Raw genomic sequence first — 16896 nt, forward strand, 5'->3', positions numbered from 1 at the left:
AAAGGGAGGATTGAGGGGTGTGAAGGTGTGTATTGGTAGGCAACACCTGCTCCAGCTCAGGGTGCCTGCTGGGCTGCAGATAATGCCAGGCTTCAGGCTGTGATTTGGGAGGACCCAAGACAGCTGCTCATGCCAGTCCTGGGGGGCAAGCCTCAGGCAGACCCAAGTTGCTCCTGTGCTTGGGTCAGGCCTTTGGTTTCCTGGACTAAGCCAATTAGGAGAGTCCACTTTGTTTCCCAATAAGATCATGCCCCTTGAGTTTGGAGTCCCCAAGGCATCCTGTTACAGCAGCTAATTGGATTGCCCTAGACAAGACTGGGTCCTGAACTTTGCCCTTGCTTTCTGAGTTCTAGGCTTTGGTTTCTAGGTTCTAGGATGTGGATTCTGATTTCTGAACCCCATTTTCTGTTCTCTGGCTCTGGGCCTGGAGATTCAAGGCATTCCACAAATGCCATTTCCCACTTGTCTTCTTCTGGTACTCTAGCCAGGCTAGCCTGCCTGCTCCCCAAAACGATTGTGGCCATTCCTGCCTCTGTCCCATTGCTCTTGCTCCCCATCCAACCTAGGATGGTCTATTTCTTTTCTTCTTCTTTTTTTTTTTTTTTTTGAGATGGAGTCTCACTCTGTTGCCTAGGCTGGAGTGCAGTGGTGCGATCTCGGCTCACTGCAACATCTGTCTCCCTGGTTCAAGTGATTCTCTTGCCTCAGCCTCCCAAGTAGCTGGGATTACAGGCATGTGCCACCACACCCAGATAATTTTTTTATTTTTAGTAGAGCCAACATGTATTTTCACCATGTTGGCGAGACCAGTCTCAAACTCCTGGCCTTAAGTAAACCTTGGCCTCCCAAAGTGCTGGGATTACAGATGTGAGCCACCACACCCGGCTAGAATGGTCTATTTCTTCCCTCCAACCACGCAATTCTTCTCATGCTTCAAGGACTAGCTCTAGTCTCAGCTTTGCCAGCCAGGCTTCTCTGGCTATAGGCCCTTCTCTGCTATGATCTGCAGAGGCTCCCCTCACCATCTGAATGGTTTCTTAAGAGGTTTGTCCAGTATGAGTCTTGAGATCCTTCTGCAAAGGCAGAACCTGGGCTGGCCCTTGTCTTATCCACAAACTCTCAAAGGGCTAGGCATGTGATGTCAGGGGAGGCTCTAGACATGCCCACTTGAACTCAGCTCAGCGGTAGAATAAGGGGGATAATGACTGCAGAGGTGGTTCTTGCTCCCCCAGTGACCACCCTAGTGGCTCTGTCGGTCACAGCCCGGAAAGCAGATGGCCAGGTAGGCAGACAGCTTTTAGACATTGGTTTACTCATGTGTTTGTTTGATACACATTTATTGAATAGCTTCTATGTGCCCCAGGCCTGTGGTCAGCATAGAACAGGAGAGGGAATCATTTTTAAAAATGTGATTAAACACAGTCCCTGCCCTCAAAGAGCTTATCCATTAGTATAAGACTATAAGTCCACAAATAATGACAATGCATCGAACCAACAAAAATCAACAGAAGTGCTCTTTGTCTTATGCAACAGTGGACTCTTGAGGCTGGAAAGGACCCCAAAGTCAGAGACTCTGATATCCCATCTTCAGCTAAAACGCATTTATATACCTTAAATGAAACAATGTGATGAAAGCTTTTACTTGACACAAAGTGATGGTCAAATGATAACAATGTTGGTGATGACAATAAGACCGTGATTATTTTCCTTCTTAGCAGGCACTAAGCCCTGCTTGCATACTCCATGTGTTGGGGGAAGCTCATTCCGTTGTCTCCACTTTGATCCTTCAGAAAGCCATTCTCAAGGATGAGCTGAAATCAGCCTCTCTGTCCCTTCTCAGCAATTCATTGGACTTGATTCTAACTCCCAGACCACACAGTAGAGCTGGGACTAGGGTGAGGCAAGTGAGATGCCCAAGGCACAAAACCTAAGGGATCACACACAGCGCTGAGAGCAGATGCCTTCCTTAAATATGGCACCTCACATGCCTCACCCTAGTCCTAGCCCTGCCACACAGTCTGTGCCTGCTCCCCAGCCAGCCCCAGGGGGGAACTGTCAGATTTCTCAAGTAACTTAAGTCTCCAAAGGAGCTCTCACCAGCAGCCTACAGGATGTGTGTTGACCTTGTGCAGCCCCCACTCCCAGGGATGGGGTGATGGGGGCAGAGGAAGACTGAGATTTCTAGGAGAGTATGGATTCTAGCCAGGGAGGCTCACCTGCCCACTTCAAGCCTATCCTGCACAACTCCTTCTGCCTGGCCCTGCCTGGTTACTGCCAACCCTCTCTCCCCTACAGCACAGGTACAAGCAGCCTATGTAAGAATGGTGTGCCCAGATCTGGGCCCTGTAAGAAGCCAGGTGGTGGGCTCTGAAAGGCATTGAGCAGTGGGCCTGGATATAGAAAGTAATGAGGCTGTTTCTCCTTCCCATGGGCATCTCCAGGTAGGGATGTGTGTTTGTGTGTGTGTGTGTGTGTGTGTGTGCGTGTGCGTGTGCGTGTGCGCGCGTGCGCACGTGTAGAAGGCAGAATGTAAGGCTTACAGAAAAACCCTGGAGAATGGGGGCGGGGAGGGGCATGGAGTCTGGAAGACAGTGTGACCAGCTACACTGCTTCCTAGTTTGGTCACCTCAAGCCACGTGATCTTTGTGAGCCTCAGTTTGCTAGCTGTAAAACTGGACTTAAAAAGACTATTTTCCTACCTAGAGGGAGGATTATGAGAGGGCCAACTGTGACAGGCCGAGATCCTGACTAGGTTCAGCTGTCTTCATGGGCTGGGTGAGGCCCAGGCATGCCGAAACCTCCTGGGTTCTGCCCAAACTGGAGTTGCACCCTGTCTACTCTCCTGGGGTCCAGCATGCTCTGTGTTGCCTGAAACCACTCCTGCAGCTTCTCTGTTTCTCTCTGGCCCTCATTGATCCTGACCTTACAAATTCTCGATTTTTTCTTTCCTGTTTAAAAAATCCTGTCCACCTTCAAGGCGTCTTCGGCCTCTCAACAGCCCTGAGAGGGAGGCAGTGACGGAATTCTTCCCATTTTCACAGATGCAAGCCAAGGCCCACAGCGGGTTCAAAATGCAAGGTGTGGCAGGGGAGAGGAAGGGTGTTTGGATTCGGCTCTTCCAAACCCCTCCTCCCAGGCTGGCGGCCGAGAGGTCACAGAGAGGCGCGCTAGGATGGGCGTGGTGGCTTCGACGCGCAGGCGAGAAGGGCACCCAGGGCGTTGGACCGGCGCGGGGAGCGCAGCGGCCAGGGCTTGCCCTTCCCGCGACCCGCCGGCAGCAGGCGCTGTGGCAGCGGCGCCCTCAGTCCAGGAGCATTAACTTAAGAATAGCTCACACTAATATCCCTGGCTGTGTGGAAACAGCGTTTTATTAAATGCTTCACACAGATTTGGTATAATAAAGATGAATATATTATATCCTTTGCCTCCCCCAGAGTGAGACAATAATAAGGGAGGAGAAAAAAAAAACAATAAAATGAAACATAAATACAACGTAATGGGACTTGTGGAGAGGGACCCGTGGCCTGTCTGCGCCGCCACGGGCGACCCCGCTGCTGGGACTGGGGACGGGGTCGCCGGGAGCCGGACTCCAGTCCCTCCTTGCCCAACCAGAGGGTCCCAGGCCCTGGCTTACACTCTGCTGTCCTGCAGGAGGAGGACCAAATTTCAGAGAGAGGCCCCTAGAGAGGGAGAGAGTGGGGGACTGGCTAGGGCTGCCGTGGGTCCCGAGCTGGGGGTGCGCCCTCTTCCCCCAGCCCCTTCTCCCATTAGGTCCAGGACTGCAGCTGGGGACTAGGCCCCACAGGACAGACGCTTGAGGAAAAACAGATCCAAGAGCGATGGCTGCTCCCTTGGCCTGGGGAAGGCTGCCCTCGCCTCCTCGCCCCAGGGGCTCTCCCATAACATGCGGGAAGTTCCTCTTTGGGTCTTACTTCCATCCTTCTCCGGGCACTGCCAAAATCGTTTACCTGAAAATAAGAAATTCAAAGCTTTCCTAGGGCAGAAAGAAAGCAACTCCTGGAGATTCAGCCCAGCTCCTCTCGGCTTAGGTCACTCCAGGCCCTGCGAGGGCTGGATTCGCCCGTCTGACGTCAGACTGTGTGGCTTAAACACAAGACCCGCTCCAAACCCCATCTGCGTTCGAATCCCACCTGTGATGCTGGCCAGAGCATCGCGACCTTAACCTCAGTTTCTTCTTTGGCAAAATGGAGACATGGTGAGGATTGGAGGGAAGGTTTCTAACGCCCGGCACCCCATCGGCTGTAAAAAAAAAAAAAAAAGAAAAAGAAAAAGGAGTTATCAGCTGCTCCCAAAATACTCGTTAAAACAAACGGCCATTTCAGATCTAGAATTCTCGAGAACCTCACTTCCTCCTTAGGTCCCAACACAGGCGACTCCCTTTCTCAAACGAATGAAAAGATTTAGTCTCCCAACACCTCCAAATCTCCTGCCTTTTACCAACGTCAAGACTCAGAGAGGTTGAAAGGCTTACCCAGGATCACACAGCTGGCTGGTGGCAGAGCCATCTGAGGCTAGGGAATCGCCAGCCCACCTTACCTGTCTCCGCGAAGACACCCAAGCTGCCTCTTGGAAGCCGTTCGAGACTTACAGTCCGGGCTAAGGCCACGAGGACGGCGAAGTTAGTCCAGGCCTCTCCCTAGGGGACAGAGCTGTGGCGGGTGGCACCTCACCAAACGAAAAGAAACGAATGGAAAGAAATACGTAGAGGCGGAGGGAAGAGGAAAGGAGAAGGCGGAGGAAGAAGAAGATGGGGGAGGGCTGGTGGCCTCTCTGGAGACTTGGAATCTGGCTATGCGGAATTCCCGTGAAGATCCCTTTTGAGGCCTGGTGCATGCCGGCCCCCGCAGGACTAGCGGAGCCAGGGCGGAGGTCTTGGCCCGAGGCTCGCCGCATAGGTATAGGGAGGCTACGTGGGGACAGGAGGGGGCGGCGAAGGAAGGGAGTCGACCTAATTAATGGAAGTGAAGGGGCTGGGGAGGAACTGGAGGGATTGAACTTTGGTGGGTGTGAGATGGGATGAATGCGATCCCTCAGGATAGGGAACCCAGGAATTTGTGGGAAGTGGCAAGAGCCAAAGGGGCCCGGTTTCGCTCAAACGAAATAAGGCTTCGGAAGTTACGGAGTGTACCTAGGGGGCGGCGGGGAGACAGGGGAGTCTGGTGCTGCAGGAATTGCATCCACAGGCCCAAGAAAGGCTCGGAGAGGCCCAAGTACGTGGGAGTTCAGAGAGGGCGGAGGGCCTTGCAGCTTCCCTGGCGCCTCACTTCAGGGCAAGGAAAATCCCGGCCAGGACGAAGCAGCCCGGAGGGATCCCGGCTCTGAGCACAGATCCGAGCCTGGCGTCTTCACTTTGCTTGGAACCACGCCGCCCACGTTCCCTGTGCGGCTGGGCACTGCAGATGCTGGATTTTCCGCAGGTCAGACGTCCGCATCCCTTATTCTGGCTCCGTCTCGCCGCCTGTCTTCCCTTGCCCGGAGTCTTGGGACACCGGAGCGGCTTAGCTGAGGTAGCACCGCCCAGCAGGCGGCCCCCTGACCCATGGGGCCCGAGGGGGTTGGGACCGGGGAGGCTCTCTGAACTCGACCTGGGTAAATCCAGGATACTGGTGGGCGGGGGATCTTCTACCCGACTCCCTCTTCAAGTGCCTTAGTTAGCTACTCCCCTCCGCGGGGACTTGGGCGCCGCGCGGCGGCGGCGGCGGCGGCGGCGGCGCTAATGAAACGAGCCCCCGCGCGACTGCTGAATTATTCACGTGCAGTTTATTTATTATGAGATGCCTGACTCAGGCCTTTCCTGTGTCCATCTAGCCGGGTGGGCGGCTCCTTGGTCTCCTCGTCTGTCCCAACTAGGTCTTTCCACCTTTCCACCTGGCCTAGCCCAGGCCCCATGCCCGGCCTGCGCCCGGCGCCCCCCGACAGTAGTGAGACCTCTGTGAAAGGGAGGGAGCTGACTAGCATTAACGGTTTTTGGTCAGACTTTGATGTTTCTGGGCCATTTGAGTTAGTAAGACAGAGGGTCAGCTCTTGGAGTTTCTGGAGATGGCAAGGAGAAGGGAACCCCAATTGTAGGCCCAGGAAAGCAGCCTCTCTCATCCCATCCCTACCCCTCACCCCACCCCACCCCATAAATAAATAAATAAATAGCCATCCCAGGAGTCCAGCAGCCCCTGGCTCTAGGCTGCAGACCTGCTGCCGGTAAACAAGGGACTAAGGGTTTCACCCTTACCCAGTAGCTCACCACCAGGACAACAGAGGGAGGAGCTATAGGGAACTCTGGAACCTCTCTTAGGGTGGCATTTTTGGCCTTATGCTTGGCTGTTCCGTTTGCCTCCAGGATGGTCCCTGCTTCTGCACCTATTTACATGCTCTTGGTTTTACAAAGTTCAACTCAAATGCCACGTCCACCAGGAACAGAACCAGATTCTTCCCCACACCCCCCCCCCGCCCCCCCACACACACATGCTCACTTAGGTTCCTTTATCCTCTTCATAGACCCCTGGGCTACTGGGGTGGCGTGTGGGTGTCTGTTTCCTGCTACTCCTGCCTGCCCATCACCTCCCATCTTCTGTCCATTCTTCCTCTCTGCTTCTGGGCCCAATGAATGATGGGGGGTAAATCCTATTCTCTTTCTTTCTTTCTTTCCTTTTCTTTCTTTTTTCTTTTTTTTTTTTTTTTTTTTTTTTTTTTTTTTGACAGTCTTGCTCTGTCACCCAGGCTAAAGTGCAGTGGTGCGATCTCGGCTCACTGCAACCTCCAACTTCCACGTTCAAGCAGTTCTCCTGCCTCAACCTCCGAGTAGCTGGGACTTCAGGAGCATACCATAACACCCGGCTAATTTTTGTATTTTTAGTAGAAACAGGGTTTCACCATGTTCACCAGGCTGGTCTCAAACTGCTGACCTCAAGTGATCTGCCCACCTCAGCCTCCCAAAGTGCTGGGATTACAGGCCCAGCCACTGCGCCCGGCCTCAATCCTATTTAAAAAAAAAAAAAAAATCCAGCCTGGGCAACATCGCGAAACTCCATCCCTACAAAAAATACAAAAATTAGCCGGGCATGGCGGCATGCTCCTTTGGTCCCAGCTACTTGGGAGGCTGAGGTGGGAGGATCACTTGAGCCTAGCAGGTCGAGGCTGCAGTGAGCCCAGATTGTGCTACTGCACTCCATCCTGGGTGACATAGTGAGACCTCATCTCAAAAACAAACAAAAAAAGCAAATGAGGGAAGTTCATTACTAAGTCAGACCACACTACCACAGCTGGGTCCACAACCCAGGAAACTCACTCCATAGCCAAAAAGCATTAGAAAATGAGGTTTCTGGGCCCCTCTGAGTATATTGGTGTGAGCGGCAGGAGCGCCGCACGCATCTGCAGGCAGCTGGCAAAACCAATACACCTACCCCTGGTCCTCTCTCTGAGGCACAGGCTAAGTTCCCTGTCTGGCTCCATTTTTGTCCCTTGTTTATTTATTTAGTTTATTTACTCAACAGATGCTTGGACCCCTTGGTGTATGCTGGGCTGGCATAGGGGCATGGAGAGGTGATTCAGGTCCTTCCTTCCCAAGTTCACAACAGATGGAGAGAGAGAGACAGGACAGACAGACAAAGCAGCACATTCTTGGCAATATGACAGTGACATCCAGGGGAATGTGCTAAGGAGCACAGAGGAGCTGAACAGGGCAGAGAAGTTTTCCCCCAGGAAATGAGTTGGGCACTAGAGACAGAGCAGGAGGTGCCAGGAAAGGAAAGGACACAAATCAGCCCAACCCTTGGATGAGGGAAGCAAAAGCTTGGAACCAAAAGAGAAGGCTGTTCTAGAAGCTGCAGAGTATGTGCACCCAGGATTTGAGCATCTCTGAGAACTTGTCTCTTCTCCTCCCTGCCTGTCTCTGTCACTCAGTGGTCTGTCTATGCCCCCCAGTACTTCCAAAGGGCAAGCACTCCCCGCTCCTTCCATGCAGGATTACAGTGCCTGGAGGAGGCTGGTGCATGTGGTACGGCCACCTTCTCGTGGTGCTCTGAAGGCATTCAGCTCACAAAAGAAGTAGGGAAGGGGAGAATCAGGGAGGGGACCAAGGAGTGTCCTGCCCTCAGATGGTGCCCCACCTCTTCCTGCCAGCTGAGGTCCTAAGAGCTGGGTGTGACCAGAGAAAGCATGGCAGGTCCAGGAGCAGGCTTGGAGCCCAGCCTGAATTTTGAAGCAGCTGCCTCCCTGATCCCCAGGCCTGGGAGGAGGCTGCTTCCCTCCCCCTTCCCCAGTGGCTTGCCTCCCTTCCCCACAGTGGCCTGATTCCAGCCTTTACCTTTTCTGGATCCCCACCCGCTTTGAGAATCCTAGGTGTTATATAATATTGCTCCCAGAAAAATGTGCCCACCTGGGTACACATATACAATTTCTGAGATTTACAGAGCCCCTGAAGCCCATTCAAAGAGCCCTTGGGGGACCTCTGGTTAAGAACCCCCTGGTTCAGGAATTAAGGGGACAGACTTGAATAAGAAACAAAACAAAACAAAAGGACAGTGTTCCAATCCTGATCACTCCAAAACAGGCTGTGTGACTTTGGATGGGTTACTTAACTTCTCTGGGCCTCATTTTCCTATTATGTAAAATCGGGGTAAGAGCAGTAGCTACCTAGAAGGATTGTGAGTAATAAATGAAATGAATAAAACTCTTAGCCTAGAGCCAGGCACAAGGTAAGGGCTTATGGTATTTATTGTCATGGTTATCGTTGCTGTTACTGCAGACAGTGGCCCAGGGCAAAATGTGAAAACCAAGTGGGCAGTCCTGGCTCAGCCTGGGTGGCAGGAGGCCGTTTATCATAGTCCACTTCCATAGTAGAAGAAACACTCTGAATTCCACACAGAGTGTCAGAGTAGCAGGTCTTCATGGGACAACAACAACAGTAAATGATCTGCACTGCTGGCCAAGTTAACTTGTTTCAGGCAGTGTCAGACCCTTTGCTCTAAAGGAACTCTGGCCTGAGAGTCAATGCTGGTGCTTACACAAATAATCTGGAAATGAGTGGGGGTACCAAAACAATCCAGAGTGAATCCAATGGAGTCTTTGGGGGTTTAAGCGAATTCTTCTCCTGTGTTAAGGATTAACCTGTTTTGTTTGGGTCTGCAGGGTCTCCTTATTGTGGCAATTCATGAAATGCTGTTTCCCTCTTCTTTGTCTGGAATATTCCCTAAACTGAGGGAAAGCAGATTTTTGGCAGAATCATCCCTTCCCTATCCACTGAGAAAGAATAAACCTGGACCCTGGCTGTTTAAGCAGCAAACAGGAATTCAGGATCAGCGTAGCATATAGATTATGCTCTGAAGACAGGTATTCCCTCTGTGGAGCAGACCTTGGGAATCAGCTGCTTTCAGCTCCAGGTGAGAAGGTGCTGGCCCAGCTGACTGGGGGTGGGGAGACTCCCAGAGTGTCTGCCTTGCCCCAGCATGGGGGCTCAGGAGGGGATTGGGCAGAAAGATTGGAGCCCAGACTGTCAGGGCTGGCTCTACCCCCACTGACCCTGTGTTACTCGTTTCTGGAATCCTCCTAATCTCTAAACTCCTCTGAGGGGCCCAAACCATCCCCCTCCACATTGCACAATCATGTATACCCCATTTGCTCTATAGAAAGTCATTCAACCAATATTCAGCGGGAGCCCGGTGTCTCCTAGGACCTCGAAGGTCCGAGATGGACTGTAATACCCAGAGGAAGGCTCCTGCCCTCAGGTCTGGCAGAGGAGGCAGGTAGGGGTCACTACACAAACCCAAAATATACCTCATTGCTCTGCAAGAGGGGTACAAGAGGCAAGCGGGTTGGGCTCCCAGGAGTCCAGAAGATTCCAGACCCCCACACAATGGAGTTTTTTGGCAGTGGAGGTAGGGGTTGGACCACAGTGTTGGGAAAAGTTTGGTGTAGCAGGTGGGCTGGTTTCCAAAGGTGGCCTGGATAAGGGGATCTAGGTGAATCAAAACAACAAAATCCAGGGCGATACCACAGAGTTGCCCACATCCCTGAACCTCACACCACACTGCACACCCCAGCTATATGGTGTGCCCAAGCGTGTTTGACCAAGAGGCCAACGAATTAGGCCAAAATAGCCAAGTCATAGGATTGGACAGCAGGTAGAGGTCAGCCAGGGAAGAAGAGGTTTGGTGTCGGTGGTGGAGGTAACTCAGCAGATGATTGTGAAATGTCGTGTTCCTTTTGACATGGTGTGGCTGAAGACTAAAGATCTCAGTACTAGCCAGCAGGATAAGACATTAAGAACATGCCAAGCAGAGGGACCCCTCTGCTCCCCAGTTCATGTTCCCCTTCCTGTCAGCTTCCTAGTAACCCTGAACTCCCCTGGTCTTGAGGGTCTGGGAGATGGGCAACAGCAGGGGCTTGGCTTGTCCTTAAAGTCCTATCCTATGGGCTAGTACCAGATGTGATGCAAATACTGAAGAGGACAGGAAGGGTGTGGAAGTATGGGAGGAACTCTCTCTCTCTCTCTCTCTCTCTCTCTCTTTCTCTCTATTGGTATCCAAGGGTCCTGGTTCCTGGATCTAGAGGGGCCTCCTTGCCTCCCTGGTAGCCTCACTTGCCTGAGGCTCTGGGTCAGGGGGTTGGGGTTATGGCAGGAAAAGGCTGAAATGGGATCCTGGGGGCAGGAAGTGAGAAGACAGACCCCTCTTGGCCCCAGAGCTTCCAAGCCACCCAGGTTCAGCTCCCTGACGCCCTCTCCCACTGGTCCCTCTCTGCCAGTCTCTAGGCTCTGACTCCTCTGTTGCTAGGCCCAGCATCACCTGGTGGCTCCCAGGGCAGCGCAGAAGAGTAGAGACAGGTCTGCCCTGGAGTGGATCTGCACCTCTGAGGGAACTGTGATTCCCATTCTCACCAATCCCGCCTCTGAGCACTTGTCTTCCCCCGACTCGCTTACTCCCATCCCAAAATGCAGGACAAAGATGAGTTAGAGGGTAGGGGTTCTTCCCAACACTCACAGCACTGGGGCACCAAACAAGAACCCTTTCTCCCTACACTGTCCCTTTTACTCCAGAGAGCTGCCAGCCACAATTCCAAACAAACAACTGAAGGCGAGATCATGAAACGTTATCTCTGCTGTGCAGAGGTCCCCTACGCTGAGGCATCCAGAGAAAGAATCTGCTTCCCGCCCTGGAGCCCAGCTTAGCTCACTCCCTCTCTGGGGTTAGATATGAGGGGAGAAGGGGCAAGAAATCCTAGTCTTCCCATTTCAACCCTTGGCCTGGGCCACAAATCCTCACTTTGGCCTCTCTGGGCCCTTTTCTGGTCCAAGTGGTGCCGCCCAATGCCCAACCTCACCGCCCACCCAGGAGTTTACAAACAAAGCCAGGGCCGGGGCTGTGTGTGTGTGGGAGGGGAACAGCTCTTCCTCCCTGGACTCCAACCCCCTCTAGGTCCTCCCCTCCTTTCTCCAAGGGCAGAAATGGAAAATTAGTAAAGAGGCCAGTGGCCCCACATAAACAGAATGGGGTAGCAAGACAGGAAGGCCTGAGGGCACGGCCCTGCTGGAATGCCTCAGGGAAATGAAAGAAATAGCTGAGTTCAAACACACCTATATACCCCCTGGTTCACACACATTTATACAAATATACACATGGAGAACCACACACAAACACACCTTCAAAAACACAAACACCTTCAAGTAACAATGCACACAACATGGTTCTCCCGATATTCACAGACCCCGGGCCCTAAGGTCTTTAGCCCCAGCCTAACTGGAAGCCTGGCCTCCCTGCGAGTTCCTGAGAGCAAAGCCCCAGCCGCGGCCTGGCTCCCGCCGGGCCCCCGCCTCGCATCCGGAACAGCTGGAGTCGGCCTGGCCATGCACTCAAGCCGGGCGCTGGGCTAGGCGGGGCCGGCAGCGGGGCCCCGGCCGGGGCCCGGGCGGAGCGCAGCAGGGAGGCACGGAGCCGGCCCCGTTAGCCCCGGCACCTGGCCTGGCTACTCTTCAGACGCCCATCATCAGGCCGACGGTGGCCCCAGCCAGCCTGGGGAGCGGCTGCCGGAGGAAAGTGTGCAAGATTACCGGAGGAGGTAGGGCGGCCGCTTCGGGATCAGGCCGGGGAGAGGCGTCCAGAGCCGCCAACAATTCCCTCCTCCGCCTCTCCGCGTGGAGAAGGCTGAGCTCCCCGACTAGCCCCCTCCCCCAACCCCTGGGCTCCTCCACCCCCTTCCCGCGTCGCCCACCCAAGGCTGCGCAGCCGACTCTGACCTCCTGCGGGCCAGCGCAGGAGGGCTTCAGATTCCCTCTCCCCAGGCGCGTCGCCCAGGCAGTGGGGTGAGGGGCAAGAGGGTGAGGGTTAGAGGCGCTGGGCTCTTGATCTCAGCTCCGCAAAGTCCACGCTGGGTGGCAGCGGGGCCCACCCGGGCCGCTGGTCTTACCTGGCCCGCGCGGCGGCCGCGTCCCTCCCGGGCTGGGGTTCCCACCACCCTTTCGGGCTCCACATCTCGGGTCGGAGAGACCGAGACCTTTGGGCCGGTGCTGTCATTGCGGCTAGGCCGGCGGGAGGCGGGTGCGCCAGGAGCGCGGCTCGCAGTTTGGGGTGGGGGCGGTGGCTTTTCAGTCGCCCGAGGTTCGGGTGCAATAAAGGAGCCGCTAATGTAATTTACAAACAGCTCGGGCCGAGCCCGGCGCAGCGCCCGGACTGACAGGCGCATTAGGCAGGCTAATTCCAGCCGGCTCCTCCTACCCCCGGCCCGCTAATTAATGAGCTTCCCAACTTAGAGCCGCCTGCATTGGACAGACAGAGAGTGAAAGAGAGGGCGAGGGAGAGGGAGAGAAGGAGAGAGACGGGGGGAGCAGAGAAGAGAGAAGAGAGAAGGAGGGAGGGAGAGCGAGAACAGGAGGAGAGAACAGAGAGAAAGAAGAGAGGAGAAAGGCAGAAAGGAGAGAGAAAGAGAGAGAAGTGCCGCTGCAGATAATTGATTACACCCCGATCAAGGCTAACTTGTTAGCAATAGTCAATTGCCCCGTCTCTCCGCCTCCCTCGCAGTCCGGGATCGGCGCCCTCGCCTCGGCTCTTCCAACTGCGGCCGCCAGGACCCGGGGCCAGGAGCCACTGCCGAGCCACCTGACACCTTTAAATAGCACCGGGGTTGGCGAAACTGGAGCCCCGCGCAGCGCGCCCCGGCTCCGGCCCCGGATTGCTGGAAGCCCCAGCAGCAAAGGCGCCCGCGTCAGCGCCCTCCTCCCGGGGCCCGGCGCTGTTCTGCCCGCCTCAGCCGCCGCGCTAATCTGTCCCGCGCCCGGCCCGCGCCCTGCCCAGTGCGGCCTCCTTTCCACCCGCCGCTGCCTGCCCGCGCCGTCCGGCGCCCTAGCCGCCCGCGGGCTGGGTCCCCGCGGCCCGAGCCGCCCCGGCCGGGCCCCCGAACGAGGCCGAGATGACTTCCAAGGAGGACGGCAAGGCGGCGCCGGGGGAGGAGCGGCGGCGCAGTCCGCTGGACCACCTGCCTCCGCCTGCCAACTCCAACAAGCCACTGACGCCGTTCAGCATCGAGGACATCCTGAACAAGCCGTCTGTGCGGAGAAGTTACTCGCTGTGCGGGGCGGCGCACCTGCTGGCCGCCGCGGACAAGCACGCGCCGGGCGGCTTGCCCCTGGCGGGCCGCGCGCTGCTCTCGCAGACCTCGCCGCTGTGCGCGCTGGAGGAGCTCGCCAGCAAGACGTTTAAGGGGCTGGAAGTCAGCGTTCTGCAGGCAGCCGAAGGTAGGCGCAGCTGCTGGGTTCCCCTGCACCCAGCGCCTCGCGCCCTGTGCCCTGCGCGCTTCGTCCCCTATGCCTCTGCTCGCCTCTGCCCACTCCGGCCGCCAGGGCCTTCCAGCCTGAGCAGCTGCTTATGGGAGTGAAGATATGTGGGACGGGACCCAATCCTTATTTCCTAGGGGCCTCTGGGTAGGCCAGAGCTGGGCGGTGGCCGGAGAAGGGTGGTGAGAACCCAAGCTCTTTCCGCAGTCGCTTGCTTTGCCGGGCTCCCTTGCCTTCCCAGTGTCCTGGGAGCTCTTAGCCCGGCTTCTCGGCGTGGGGAATCGAGAGTCTTTTGCTGGGACCTTATGGGTGGGGTAGAGTTGAAGTGATTGGGAAGGGATGGAGAACCAACATTCACACCGCAATTAGGGTGTCCCTGCCTGGCTTTCTCATACCCTTAGAGACTTTGGGTCTTTCAAACCAACTCTTAGGTAGGGGGCAGAGACCAAAATAATTTTTCCTAGGGACTCCTGGGAGACCAAAGACAGGAGATGGTTTGCCATAGCCAAGACTTGCCCTGGTCCTGGAGGCTGAATTAAATCTGAGAAGGGAACATTGGTAGACTGCAGGCCGGACAGGCCTGGGTGGGTTACGGAGTTATGGGGGCGAGAGCCAGGGTGGGCTTCCTCTCTCCCAACGCGAGCCTACACTGTCCTTTCCTCCCAGGCCGCGACGGGATGACCATCTTTGGGCAGCGGCAGACCCCAAAGAAGCGGCGAAAGTCGCGCACGGCCTTCACCAACCACCAGATCTATGAATTGGAAAAGCGCTTTCTATACCAGAAGTACCTGTCCCCCGCCGATCGCGACCAAATCGCGCAGCAGCTGGGCCTCACCAACGCGCAAGTCATCACCTGGTTCCAGAATCGGCGCGCTAAGCTCAAGCGGGACCTGGAGGAGATGAAGGCCGACGTAGAGTCCGCCAAGAAACTGGGCCCCAGCGGGCAGATGGACATCGTGGCGCTGGCCGAACTCGAGCAGAACTCGGAGGCCACAGCCGGCGGTGGCGGCGGCTGCGGCAGGGCCAAGTCGAGGCCCGGCTCTCCGGTCCTCCCGCCAGGCGCCCCGCAGGCCCCGGGCGCTGGCCCCCTGCAGCTCTCGCCTGCCTCTCCGCTCACGGACCAGCCGGCCAGCAGCCAGGACTGCTCGGAGGACGAGGAAGACGAAGAGATCGACGTGGACGATTGAGCGGCGCCCCGGGTCTTCCGCCGCCCTGGGCTCCTAGCGCTCGAAAGCCCAACACCTCCCGGACAGGACCGCCAAGGGGAGCTGGGACCTCCTCTGCCAACTCCCGCCTCCTCCCCTGTCCCCGGCCCCGGACTCGGCTCCTGGCAGCCTCCTCTTCCCTCTCGAAGCAATAAACCCAGGCTGGCCGGCCGGGCCGGCCGCCGCCAGCGGCCTCCGCCGCCCCGGAAGCCCTCGCCGTGCAATTCTGTATGGCTTCTATATAAATATTTAAACCTATATAGCGGGTTCTTCCCACCGCAGCCTGATTTTTCCTTTATTTTATTTTATTTTTTAAATCTCGGAGATTTCGATGTTTTCAAAGCTCTCGGGCTGCCGGGTTTGCTGAGGGCGAGGCAGAAACCAGGGCGGGGAACACTAACCCTGCAGTCTAGAGGAGGGGCAGCTCCGGCTGTTTTGATTTTTCTCTGCATGTGGCGAATGCACCGGCCCGCTCCTTCCTCGCCTCCCTCGGCCTTACTGCAGTTGACTTCTATTTCTTCCTGCCTTTTTTCGTCATGTGGGAAGGGAAGAGGTGGGCAGCCGGATCCTGACTTGCAAGTTTCAAAATCGATCTTTCCTCCCCACCCTCTGAGAGAAAAGTCTGTTTTCGATGCCATTTCTGCCTCCTAATGCCCACTAATGCTGTTTTTAAAATTCCTCCCTCCCTCCCGCATTTCCTCGGACTGACTGTTGGAGTCCGGCTCTTAGGGACAATGCAGGAGGAAATCCAACCAACCAACCATCGAAAACAGAACCCAAAGCCCTATAATTATTTTGTACTCTTTTTAGAATTTTTTTGCATGTGACAGAGACAGAGAGGAGGCCGACCCAAGCCCTCATCTCACCTCCTCCACAGCCCTGGGTCTCTCTTGCCACCTCGAACACCCCACTCCCACCCGACTTGGCCAGATGAGGGTGGCTGGATACGGGTGGGCTGCGAGTGCCCCTTCCCTGCTCCTCCCTTCCCCTCTCCTCCTCAGACTGTACCCAAGGCCTCTTTCTCCAATAAATAAAGTCTTTGCCATTTTACTAGAACCGGCAGCGACCGTGTCTGAGTGGTGGGCCCGTTTCCGAGAAGCAGCGGCAGGCTGGGCTTCTTGCCGCTGCTTCTTGCCGGTCGCCCCAGCCTTGGAGATTTGGGGGGGATTTTCAGGACAGGCTTAAGAGTGAACGGCGAGGGGGAAGCAGCAGGAGGAGGCGCTTCTTGCCCAGAAACCTGAGGCAGCTGCTAAATCGGGAGAGAAGCGGGCTTCGCCAGGTCGGGGTAAAAAACGAGCCGTGAAATGCTGGGAGAAAATGCCTGTGTATGTGGGGGCACACCACAGTACAACATTAATTTGTGTTGAACAAAGGGTGGGAGGGTGTCTTGCCCTGCATTTCCTGCATCCTACCCCAGACCCAAGGGCATTCTCCCTCACTCCCTGAAAACTGGACTGAGCCCCGTGAGCGCTGCAGGTATCACTCAGTCAGACGCAGGGTGGAGCCTTGGGTTCCCAAGTTTGGATTCTAGCCCCGAGGGCCTCATCTCTGGGGAGTATGGGGCCAGAGGCTAAAGGCATCAAGGCCAGGCTGAATTTCAATGTGGGCACCTGGAAATGTAAGCCCAAGCGTCTGGGAGCTGGTGTGAATTTCTGGCAACATTAACAAATTCTGCCCCCACACCCCGGCACTCCGCTGGGGGCAGAGGTATGGATCTTGCAAGGACTCTCTCGGGTCTGCGGCGCCCCAAGGCCGGCTGGGGCGGGGGGTTGGGGGGTTGAGGCCGCTCGCTTTCACTTTCCCGGACAGAGCGGGTTTCTCTCCGGGCTTTTGTTGTCCCTGGGCTGGCGAGTAGCCGCTGTCACCGGAGTGGGGTCCCGCCTCCGGGCCGCTGGGCTCTCTTTCTCCGCA

General features: G+C 55.9%; 2 protein-coding genes across 3 annotated transcripts; one reads left to right on the forward strand and one right to left on the reverse strand.

Annotated features, from left to right (window-relative positions):
- Positions 1-3307: 3307 nt before the first annotated feature.
- LOC100582306 lies at positions 3308-12761 on the reverse strand. Of its 2 annotated transcripts, XM_003255364.3 has the most exons (3): positions 12418-12761; positions 9790-9970; positions 3308-4260 (listed from the first exon to the last, which is right to left on the reverse strand). In XM_003255364.3, the coding sequence occupies exons 1-3, from the start codon at positions 12522-12524 to the stop codon at positions 4186-4188; spliced, it is 363 nt and encodes a 120-aa protein (XP_003255412.1). In that variant the 5' UTR covers positions 12525-12761; the 3' UTR covers positions 3308-4185. The 2 variants fall into 2 exon arrangements, with proteins under 2 accessions (XP_003255412.1, XP_030664066.1); XM_030808206.1 differs by lacking the exon at positions 9790-9970.
- Positions 12762-12922: 161 nt separating this feature from the next.
- On the forward strand, positions 12923-16006 carry LBX1 (ladybird homeobox 1). Its single transcript, XM_003255363.2, has 2 exons — positions 12923-13741; positions 14447-16006. The coding sequence occupies exons 1-2, from the start codon at positions 13417-13419 to the stop codon at positions 14965-14967; spliced, it is 846 nt and encodes a 281-aa protein (XP_003255411.1). The 5' UTR covers positions 12923-13416; the 3' UTR covers positions 14968-16006.
- The last annotated feature ends 890 nt before the right edge of the window (positions 16007-16896 follow it).

The sequence above is a fragment of the Nomascus leucogenys genome, chromosome 3 (assembly GCF_006542625.1).
Source record: "Nomascus leucogenys isolate Asia chromosome 3, Asia_NLE_v1, whole genome shotgun sequence".
Taxonomy (NCBI): domain Eukaryota; kingdom Metazoa; phylum Chordata; class Mammalia; order Primates; family Hylobatidae; genus Nomascus; species Nomascus leucogenys.